General features: G+C 43.2%; 1 protein-coding gene across 1 annotated transcript in view; it reads left to right on the top strand.

The window, feature by feature from the left end:
* The first annotated feature begins 253 nt into the window (after positions 1 to 253).
* Positions 254 to 11,903, top strand: part of galnt2 (UDP-N-acetyl-alpha-D-galactosamine:polypeptide N-acetylgalactosaminyltransferase 2) — a 100,553-nt gene continuing 88,903 nt past the window's right edge. The window contains exon 1 of the mRNA XM_069885071.1: positions 254 to 475. Coding sequence (XP_069741172.1) covers positions 380 to 475 — 96 coding nt within the window. The 5' untranslated portion in view covers positions 254 to 379. The remainder of the gene's footprint in view (positions 476 to 11,903) is intronic.

Genomic DNA, 11,903 nt, shown 5'->3' with positions numbered 1-11,903 from the left:
ATACAGATTCCATCTGTTTCTTAAATGCCATCTGCAAAATCGTTTTTGTCATGCAGTGCAACATTTTCTGAGCACAATGAGTAACTTCCAATTGAGAAGAGAGGCGGAATGGAATAAACTTCCTTGTTACTACACACGTTGCAACTGCTTCTTCTGAAGCTGGTTCTTTTGCCCGAGAAACTCGCTGCAGGCTGGCGCTGCGACTCCTCGTCCTTCGCTGCCCCGCGCTCCGCTCGACGTACCCTTTACCCCCTGACCTTCGCCCAGGCGCCAGCTTGCGCGGCTCTTCGCTGATGGATGCTGAGCGTCGTTTCGTCGCCAGTGCCGATCCGGCCTGTTCCTTCGCCTCGGCCTCTTCAGCCCTGTCCCGCTCGGAACTATGCGAAGGAAGTCTCGAATCCTCCTGTGCTTCGCCTTCCTCTGGGTGCTGGGGATCGCCTATTACATTTATCTGGGCAACGGGACGAGCCGGAAGGTGAGCAGCAGTTATTCTTGCCGAGCAAGCGATCGGTCCGGGCGCTGGGCCTCGGCTCCCCGTCCACCCGCGGGAAGGGAGCGAAGTCTGGGATCCGTGGCCTCGGCTCCGCGTGGCACCGACGTGCAGGGCAGCCCGCGGCCGCTCGCCGAAGCACCTGGGGACAGGGGCGCACGAGGGATCGGGCAGGCGGGCGCCGGTTCGCTCGTGCAGCAGCCGGATTAGTCCGATCGGGAGCGGGGCACTGGATCGGTCGCGCAGAGACTGGGGCTCACATGACTGTGCAGCCACTGGGTCACTTCCACACGCTGAAATAGACCTGGGAAAGCACTGGATCATTCCCCCTCTTTAGACACTCCCTTGGGATGAGGAACAATTGACTTCCTCGTCGGGGCGCTGAGCTAATTGACCAAAGTGATGGAGGAACTGCAGGGTTGACACGAGAATGAGTTTATTGTCATTTACCCTGAATGCACCAACATTCTTGCTCGCGGCTGCTAAACAGATGCGGTACTTTGTTTGCCATCAAGGCGGGTGAGCGCAACGCCAGCCATCGGGACGGGGGTTCGAATCCCGCGCTGTCTCTCAGGAGTTGGTCCGGTCTCCCCGTGTCTGCGTGGGTTTTCCCGGGGGCTCCGGTTTCTTCCCACCGTTCGAAACGGACCGGGGGTGGAGGTTAATGGGATGTAAATTGGGCCGAAATGGCCTGTTACTGTGCCTTATGTCTAAATCTTTAAAATTTAAAAATGTCGGACCTAACCCTTATTAATGTAACAATGGGAAGTTCAGGAACTGTTGGAAAGAAACACTGTTCCTGAACCTCGGGGTACTGCACTTGGTCTTCTGCCCAAAGGGAGCAGTGAGAAAAGTTGTGACCAGGGTAATGGCATTCAACGGATGAGAGGTCAGAGCTTGTGATGGCCTGGCTATGTTACCCACTGGAGCCTTCTGCTTTCCCTGGCACTCGAATTCCCAAACCAGGCTGTATGCAACCTGTCACTATTCTCTCCACAATACACCTATATAACTATATTACAATTAAAGAATTAAAACGGGCCAATTGGACCTTCTGGTCCATGCTGAACACTTCTCCTACCTAACCCCACTGACCTACACTCAACCTGTAATCCTTCATTCCTTTCCCGTCCATATACATATGCAACTTCTCCTTAAAGGCCTGCCTCCACCACTTCGTCTGGAAGCTCATTCCACGCATCCACCACTCTCTGAGTGAAGAAGTCCCCCCTCCTGTTTCCTCTAAACTTTTGCCCCCAACTCTCAACTCGTGTCCTCTTGTTTGTATCTCCTGTGGAAGTTTGTTGGCATATTCAATGGCATGCTCATCAGACTACTCTGAATATAGAGGCAATAAGCCATGGCTGTTTGTGAGGTAGTCCACCCCTTCTGCCATAGATGCACTCTCAATGCATGGCATTGAGGTTCTCAATACAATTGTGGATGCTCCTCCTCCGTGTTTGAATGATCATGGGGCACAGATTCCAAGCAGTTCATGGGGTATTGCATTTCTTTAAGAGGCTTTGAACATATTGAATAATTTCCATTGCCTGGTAATTAGACAGCGGAGTACTCAGACATTATGTCATTCCAATCTAAATCTAAGGGGAATTGGGTGGATATGGTATATTTGGACTTGTGGAAGCTTTCAATACAAGGAGTTCTTGCACAAGAATAGAGCACACAGAATTGATATAGAATAAAGATTGTTTACTATTAATTAACCATAGTAATAAATAGCTCCTTTCCAGATTGAGAGCCTATGATCATCAGTTAAGAACTAGAAGGTTTGGTGTTGGGGTCCCAGCTGTTCAGTCTATATATTAGCAATATGTATGAAAGAACTGCAAGTAATATATCCATATTGATCCAAAGCTGATGTCAGTGTAGTTGTGAGGAGGAGGCTCCAGGAAGATATTGCAAAGTGAGTGCATAGTGGTATATAATGTGATGTCACCACTTTGGTAGAAAAAAGTGATTTTTGTCAACAGTGAGGAACTGAAAGATATTGATGTTGACTGGGATTTTGTATATATGTCACCAGCAGTTACCATACAGGTACATGAAGTAATTAGGAAGGCTAGTGGCTTTTTGTTGGCTTTATTGCAAGGGAATTTGAAGCTCACTCTAATCATGCAGGGCCTTGATTAGATAGCACTGTGCACAGGTCATACCAAAGGAATAAAGGGAGTGCAGCAAATATTGACTTGATTTATTCTTTGATTGAGGGCATTAGGTAGGTGCTCTGTTTTGTGATAAGCAGTTAAACAGTCCCTGCCTCTACACTCAAGAGTTTGGAGGAATGAGAGGTGATTTAGTTGAAATGTACAAAATTCTTAGCTCAGTTTAATGGTGTAGAAGTAGGGATATGTTTTCCCTGATTGGGAGATATGTGCAACAAGTGTCAACAGAGATAATTTCTTAAAAACGAGCCTGTGATTCAGGAATAAGTTGAGAAATTTCTTCATCCAAAGGGTGGGGAATCTTTGAAATTCACTGCCCAAGAAAACTGATACGTCATTTGTTGAGTATATTCCAGATAGGAACTGACAAATGTCTGAATGCTAAGGAAATCAAGGGATATGTATGTATGTAATTATATATGTGTGTGTGTATACTCTTCCCAACTTAAAACCTATACAACTTACGACCGAAAAGAAAAATACTGTACAATTTAACATTACCACCATCTATCATTGGGGGGTGTGGGGGGGGGAGCGGGTGGTGGGATCAGTGTGGAGGCTGGTGGCAGGCTGTCGGGAGTCCCGCTGCCCTGCTCTCTCCTAGTCTGCTGTCGGTTCCCACACCAATCTCACTGCTCTGCTCCCTCCCGACTGCCCTCCACCTTCCCCCACACTGATCCCACTGCCCTGCTCCCTCCCGACACCCCGCCACCTTCCCCCACACTGATCCCACTGTCCTACTCCCTCCCAACTGCCCACAACCAGCCCACACACCATTCCCACCGCCCCGTTCCCTCCCAAAAGCCTACCACCAGTCCCACTCCATTCCTACCACCCCTCTCCCTCCCAGCAGCCCGCCACCAGACCCCACAACAATGCCATCACCCCGCTCCCAATGGATGAGCGATAAAATGGATACAGTGAATTTCCAACTTGTGTGTCCATTTTGAGATATGACCAGTTGGTCGGAACAGAACTGACCAGGGAGTCGGGGAGAATCTCTCTCCTCATACCATTTATATTGAATTCTATCTTTTATCAGTTTAAGGATTGTTACTAATTTTGACATGAAACTGGATAGGATTTGTGTTGCTTTGATTGAGAGAGCAATATTATAAGCCACAAGTGAATTATTACAAAGCACTGTTTGTTTTTGTGAATTCAGTTAAGACTGACTCCAGTGCTTTATCAAGTGTCTTGATTTACAGTATATCTGAATGGACAGAATCCCCTCCCTTTATCCTCTCTATTCCTTTGCCCTGTTTTAAGACCACACTGCTGTGATTTGTAACAGAAGCCATAAATGGGAGGATTTCCAATCCAATAAAGAAACCTTTTTGTACCCAGGGTACAGTGAGAGTGTGGAACTTGCTACCACAGTGAGTGGCTAAGCCAGATGAGTAAATCAATTTAAGGGGAGATTCAATAAGTGCACACATCTGGGATGAAAAGAAGGAAAGTGGATGGAGTATCTTGGATTAACCAGTTGGGTCTCGTGGCCTGTCTCTAAGTATTTTTTATTTGATCCTTAAAATTTGTCCCTTTTAACATGAATGTTGGTCACCCATCCAAATTTCTGTCTTTGATTTAAAAAAAATTTTGTTTGCTATGCTCAAGAGAAGTGACACAAGGTCATTTTTACTTTGATGGAGATTCTAAGTTAATACAAATACAGTATGTCTCCCCTTATTCGAAGTTCCGTTATCGGAAATAATCCACTAACCAAACTTTTTTGGGGCGTTGACATGACGTCACAAGTTGAAAAATATTTATCACTTGACTTGCCCATGTGGGTCTCTTATGCTCTGTTGGTGCCATTTTGGTAACAAAGGAGCTCTCGTCTTTTGTACAAAGAAATAGTTGCAAATGGCAAAAAAGGTCTGCGGATTACACAATGGATGTCAGTGAAAAGAAAAATTGTTGTTTTTTTGTTGTTGTTTAACCGCTGATACAAGAATTCTGCTGATGCTACTGGGCTCCTTGAAGCCATTGTTCTGGTAGCCAAAAAATAACAATAACTGAAAACCATCTGATCCCATGCTTATTGGATATGGGGAAACATACTGTACCTGTGGTTGATATTCAGTTCCAGGGTTTGGTGGTAGGGGTCAAAGTTGATGTTGATATTGATGAGGAACAAGGGAAGCAGGATTTAACTGGATGGGATTTGATCTTTGATGGCAGATAGATTTGTTGTTCTGTATTAGTCTTTGCAGAATAATTATTTATTAAAATTAAAAGGGGAAAGAAAAGACTGTTTACTGAGAACCATGACCATAACATTTTTAATCATCTTTCTGATCTACTGGCCTTCCTCCCTGTGATAGTACAGATTCTATCACCAATGTGTATATGTACAGATTGTAGTGTAGGATGACTGTGATTGGCTGAGAGTGTAGCCACACCTACTGGCAGGTCTTAAAGGATTGCTCCTAGCCAGACCTGGTCATTCTGGACTGGTCGACAAACTTGTGATATGCTCCAGTCTTAGTTAATAAAAGCCTTGGTTTGGATCAACAAGTCTTTGGTTCTTTCGACGCGCTCTACACTCATCAACAGCTAGAACCAGAAATTCCACCCACAATAGAATTGCCAATAGCATTAGAGCAAACAATAACTAAAAGGTAGTCCCTTCACCTCAACAGTTTCGGGGAGAATGCCACTAACATAAGTAGCCTCTATTAAATGGAAACTAAAAGCATAGAATTAAAACATAATTTGGCCACAAGAAAAGATCTAGGATTTTACATTACTGTAAAATCACTTTTATCCAACACTGTATCTTTGACCCATTACCATCAAGAAGGTAGAACAAGAGCATCAAAATCAGGACTGCTAGGCTGGGGAATAGATTGATGAACCATATCCTGTAACTGAGTAAATCATATGAAAATATTCATGTATTTATTTTAAATGGTATCTTTATGTCTATATGTGATTATTATGTGCTGTGTAGATGTGTCAGGTTGTATACGTAGTCAGATAATCATGAACTTGAACTTGAACACATTCTGACTCCAAGCCTTGCAGGGCAAAAGGCAAAGTGAATATGTAAATGAACTTTCCCTTTGTTTTACTATTTGCTCTCTTTCCATGTTGTTGAAGACTTGCGTACGTTGCTGTGCAGTTTCAAGGAGGTTTGCATTGTAGATGAGCTGTTAAACAGAAGCTGCATTGACTCACTCACTATTGGGCGTTAAAGATCCTGCATTAAGACGAAATGTAGAGTCACTTGGTCAATATTTATCCTATGTTCAGCATCACTGAAGTCAAGGATCTGATCATAATCATATTGCTAACTGTTGAACCTTGTCACATTGTTTGCATTAAATAGTTTCATACTTCATACTGCCAAGGTTTTGTGGGCTATGCTGCAAGCTACATTTTAAGATGAATCTTGCGGCTTCTGACTTGTGCAGTCTTTTTCTATTCCTATGTTTGCCATGGATTGGTTCCAAAGGGGCATTTTATATATAATGGAACAAACTCTGCTGGGGGACCTCAGGTGGTCAAGCTGCATCATTGGGAGAAAAAGATGAAAGTGAAGCTCTTAATGGAGATGCTGATGCAAAGAAGACAGGGTGGGTGGGGGGGGGTGTGAAGCAGGGATCCTATGTGGGATTGGTAAACCAGGGAGAGGTGAAACATGATGGACGGAGGCAGTAGGTTGGCAGATGCCAGACAAAGAGAGAGCCAAGAAAAAGGGATCAGACAGAGGAATGTACAGGGTGAAGGCCGAAGACAAAGACTTCCAATGTTGGAACCATACAAGAAGAGGTGAGGATGGTGGTGTGAAAAGAAACCAGATGGAACTGAGGTTTGGGGGAAAAATTAATTGGGGAGATGGGAATGGAGCAGGGTGGAATCAAAGAGGAAGGGGATGAAAATGGGTAGGGGAATAAATGGTCATCATCATGGTTACCTTCTGATTCTGCAGTCCCCTAGGTGTGTCTTTTGTAAATGATTGATGGCCTTTACCAAAGAGAGCCTGTCTTGACTGGTGTTTTTAAAATCATTTCCACCCTCAGTGCTTTTTAAAATATGTCATTGTTGCTCTCAATAAGCCACTGGGTAGATTACTTGAACAAATAAATGCTGGATCCAAATCCAATATTTTATTTTCCAGAATTGCAAATCTTTTTAAAATTGTTGGCACTCAGATTGTCGGCATAGTTGCAATAATGGTTTTTAATGCCCATCCATAGTTACTATGGCAACACAGCAATCTGTGTAATTGTGCAGTCTGATGTAGCGCAGATATCTCGAGTTCAATCGTTGACCACCTTGATGTGGGATTGACATTAGAAATTGTGTAAGGAGGACTTGAATGGATCTTTGTCAGACAGTTGAGTTTCTAAGCTGTCTTGATGATGTGAAGTCCTTTATTTCCAAGTTCATTTTCCCAAATGTTAAATTTAAATGATCTTGATTGTTAGCCCAGCAACATAGCCACCATCCTATCATAGGGCTAGATGGTGTTTATGACAGAAGGTTAGGGCACTAACAGGATGCAGAATGCTAGTGATTCATCCTACCCCAGTCACACTCTTCATGAGCTTCAAAACACAAACCACCATATTCAAGGACTGTTTCTTTCCTGCTGTTATCAGACAAAATATTTTAAAAATTAGACATACAGCATTGTAACAGGCCAATCTGGCCCTACGAGTCAGTGCTGCCCACTTTACACCCATTAACCTGCACCCTGGTATGCTTTTGAAGAGTGGGAGGAAACTGGAGCCCCTGGAGAAAACCCACACAGACATGGGGAGAACGTACAAACTCCTTACAGATAGTGCGGAATTCGAACCCAGGTCTGGTTCCGATCGCTGGCGCTATAAAGGCGTTTCACTGCTATGCCAACTTTGCCGCCCTAATTGGTAAAAGCTGATACCCTTATACTATTTTAGCTGTTCTTTTCTCGAAAACCTGCACTTTGTAATACTATAGCCTGCATAATTTGACTTCCTGTAACACCACACTCTCCACTTTGTTTTATTATTGGATTACCTGCTGTACTTAAGTGTGACTTGACAACCAGATAGCACACAAAACAAAAATTTTCGCTATATCTTGGTGCATGTGTCATTAAGAATAGACGAAATAGGAGCAGGAGTGGCCCATCTAACCTGTTGAGCCTGCTCAACTATTCAGTAACATCGTGGTTGATCTGCGCATGGACTTTGATCTATGTAGTGTTAGGTCTGCTTTGTTCATGAATGAGTGAGACAAACACCAGGCTGAGTCGAAATCAGGGTTCTTTGTTCTTTATTACCGGATTGTAACACTTGCGACCAACCAGGTTAGTCGGAGAATGCATTCTGCCGTTATCAGCAAAATGGTGATTTTTTATACCCTTGGATACATGTTTAGAACATCATCATATCATTACTTGTCCAATGACTAAAACTGTTGCTATCCTTTCCCTGCTAGCTTCCTGCCTCTCAATCCATCAATGTCTCTCTTATCTTGTAAGTACAAGGATGCATTCTGTTACTCCTTAGTACTGGGTGACTCCTTCTCCGGTCCCATCTCATGATGTTTTACCTAACAGGAGTACAAGGACACCTCCCCTTCTTGTTACTGCCCTGTACAGGGTAACTCCCTACACATTCCCATCTCATGATGTTTTACCTTACAGTAGTTGCCTGTTCCCCATAATTCCTCTATTATTGAACAATATATACTGTACAACTATCTCGGAGAAATGGTTTCTCCTCATTCTTGTCTCAAAGTCTAAGGCTATATCTACTAGTTCTGGTCTCACCTGCCAGTGGAAACAACCTTCCAGCAAATACCTTACCTATTCTTTTCATAGTTTTATATGTTTCTCATCCTGCTAAACCACTGGCCACCATGACAGAGGTGCACCAAAGAAAAGGTACAAGGACTGCCTAAAGAAATCTCTTGGTGCCTGCCACATTGACCACCGCCAGTGGGCTGATATCGCCTCAAACCGTGCATCTTGGCACCTCACAGTTTGGCGGGCAGCAACCTCCTTTGAAGAAGACCGCAGAGCCCACCTCACTGACAAAAGGCAAAGGAGGAAAAACCCAACACCCAACCCCAACCAACCAATTTTCCCCTGCAACCGCTGCAACCGTGTCTGCCTGTCCCGCATCGGACTTGTCAGCCACAAACGAGCCTGCAGCTGACGTGGACTTTTACCCCCTCCATAAATCTTCGTCCGCGAAGCCAAGCCAAAGAAAATAGTCCCTGGCTGCTCATTCTCTAATAAACTAATCTCATTTCCAGAATCATCCTGGTGAACCTCTACTGCGTCGCCTCCAAAGACAGTAAGGAGAGAACAGAACTGCATGGAGTAAACCACGTGCTGCCTCACCAGTTTGCATCACCAGTACCCAGTTGCAATAGAACCTCCCTGCTCTTAAATTCAATCACTGCACCATTGAAGGCCAACGTCCCATCATCCTCTTGTTGCATATGCAAGCTACCTTTTTGCGATTCATGCATAAGCATTCCCAGGTCTCTGCATTGCAGTTTACTACAATTTTTCACCAATTAAATAATAGTTCAACTTGCTATTTTCTGTCCAAAGTGGATGACCTCATGTTTACCAATGTGGTTCTCCCAGACCCTTTGTCAACTCTTTTAACCAATTTATATCTATCTGCAGTCTCTGTGTCCTCTACACAATTTGCTTTTCCACTCAATTTAGGGCCATCAGCAAACTTAGACATGCTACATTTAGTTCCCTCCTTCACATCATTTGGGTATGCAGTTAATTCATCCCAATTTTTACTCGCGTTAAGATGAATTCATGTTAAATGATTAATAGAATCAGTGGGAATAATAAATCCCCTTCCTTTCAGATCATCCATCAAGACTGATAAAAGTGTATTTTAAAAACCACTTTTAGCTGCATATAATGCCAAAACTGTTAAGATTAATAAAATAATTGTGCTATTTTTCATTTATTTCATGATTGCATCATAATTAAACTATTTCTGAGAAAAATATTTGTCCAAAGTTGACTGTCCAGATTTTGATTTCCCCCCCCCCCCCCAATATACAATTTCCTATAGTTAACGATCACGGTAACTGAATAATTACACCCGTAAACAGGAAATGGTTTCAGTTTTCCAAATCGTGGTAACTGAATTTCGCATTGATTGAAATAGCATTTAACAGGGCTTGCCTGTATTGTGAATAATTGTGGGTCTAGCATTGATCCCTGCTGCACACCACTAACCACTGATTGCCAAATGGAGAAATACCCATTTATCTAAATTCTTTTGAAGGGTTCTGACCTGAAATGCTGCTCAACACTCTGATTTCCTGCAGCATTTTGCCCAGATTCCAGCATCTCGAATCTCTCCTGTATTTCAAACTCTTTGCCTTCTATTAGTAAAAACAATAAACAATTCAATTCATTTGTGACTGTTTCACTGAAAGCGACTGAAACTGAACTAATAGTATTGGACTTGGAAAAAAAAGTAATTATCACATTGTTATTGGATAGTATTTTAATTGTAAGAGCACAATGGGACTAACAGTTCATGGGCCAAGGACTCTCAAAGGGCCCTGTGATCATTGTGAAGTATATACAGTACAGTAAAACCCCTGGTATCTGGAATTCAAGCAACTGGCAGCCTCAAGCAACCAACAAAAAAAATCGGGTAAAATAAATAAGAATAAAATAATAGTCTAAAAAATCCTAAGTTTAAAATTGTAAAATTAATTATTTTTTCTTTGCAACACATAAACCTTTGGTGAAGATGGGAGCAAATATTCAGCCAGCGAAGTGCCTTCGTCATGCTTTGCTCATAGCAGCTGTTTGAATAAAGCTGTGTGAAACAGCAATGGCGTCGCACTGGATGAAGAGTTGGTTGATGCCAGTCGCCGATGGGGCGACTCTATTAAAGTGTCTCCTTATCTCTGCTTAGGAAGAGTGTCCCCGGTCAGAGGCTTTATCTGTAAACTTGAAGGGGGTGAGGGGGGGGTTAATTGTCTACAATGTTATTGTTCGTCTTTTGGACCATGCCATGGAACCTGTAGATGCAGCAATGGTTAAATGTTTTCAAAGAATGTGACTGCAAATAAAGTAAAATCCTTTAACATTTATATATTCATGCAAGTGAAATTTGTTCATTATAAATATAGTATTTTTGTCTTTTAAATTGTTTATACTTAATGAAGGAGTGTTAGTTAGGCATTGTAAGTTTCAAGCAACTGGAAAATACTCTTATCTGGCATCTACCAATCCTCATAGGTGCTGGATACCAGGGGTTTTACTGTGCTATTAGAACTGCAGCAGTAGACATTCACGTGCAGCACCAATTACACATTTGGGTAAAGGCTGTAGCTAGATTGGGGATAACCTTTTTTGCACTGTGTACTTATGATCTGGAATTCTCTGCCTGTTGGAATGGTGGAACAATTAATTGCAGCCTTCAAAAGGGAATGGCATAGATATTTGTAAGGATATTATTTGTAACATTAGAGGGGAAAATGCTGGAGCAAGATTAGCAAGATGGGTCAAGCATCCTCCTTCTGCACCCGAACGATTGTGTTACTCAGAGAAAAGGTGGAAAATCTTGTGAAATGGTGCGAGAATAACATTCTGAGTCTTAGTGGAAAAGACAAAGAAGATGACTGTGGACTTCAGGAAAACCAGGAGCGACCACCCTCCCTTTAGCTCGATAGTAGAGAGAATAGAGAGCACTAAGTTCCTCGGAGTCCACTTAAGAAGTGGCCTTTCCTGGATTAAAACATCTCCTCACTTGTCAGGAAGATGCAACAGTGTCTACATTTCCTGAGAAGACTAAAGCAGGCAAGGTTAATGGCTACCATTGTGTCAACCTTCTACAGAAGCTCTATCGAGAATATCCTGGCCAGCTGTATCACAATGTGGTATGGTTGCTGTAGAGAATTTGATTGGAGCTCAATCCACAGGACCATAAAAGCGGCAGAGAAGATCACTGGGGTCTCCCCACCCCCACCAAGAATGTAATTTACTGGGATCGTTGTTTAAAGAGGGCTTATAAAATCAATGAGGACCCTTGCCACATTGTGTGCAACATTTTCCAGCTACTCCTGACGATAAAGAGATACAGAAGGGGACATGGTTGGTGTAGTGGATAGCGCAATGCCTTTACAGCGCCAGCGATTGGGACCAGGCCAAGGTTCGAATCCTGTGTTGTTTGTAATAAGTTTGTACATTCTCCCTGTGTCTGCGTGAGCTTTGTTTCGGGGCTCCGGTTTCCTCC

Source organism: Narcine bancroftii, chromosome 6, assembly GCF_036971445.1.
Source record: "Narcine bancroftii isolate sNarBan1 chromosome 6, sNarBan1.hap1, whole genome shotgun sequence".
NCBI classification, from domain to species: Eukaryota; Metazoa; Chordata; class Chondrichthyes; order Torpediniformes; family Narcinidae; genus Narcine; species Narcine bancroftii.
The sequence above is the reverse complement of the archived record's forward strand: the minus strand, read 5'-3'. Positions and strand labels throughout refer to the sequence as shown.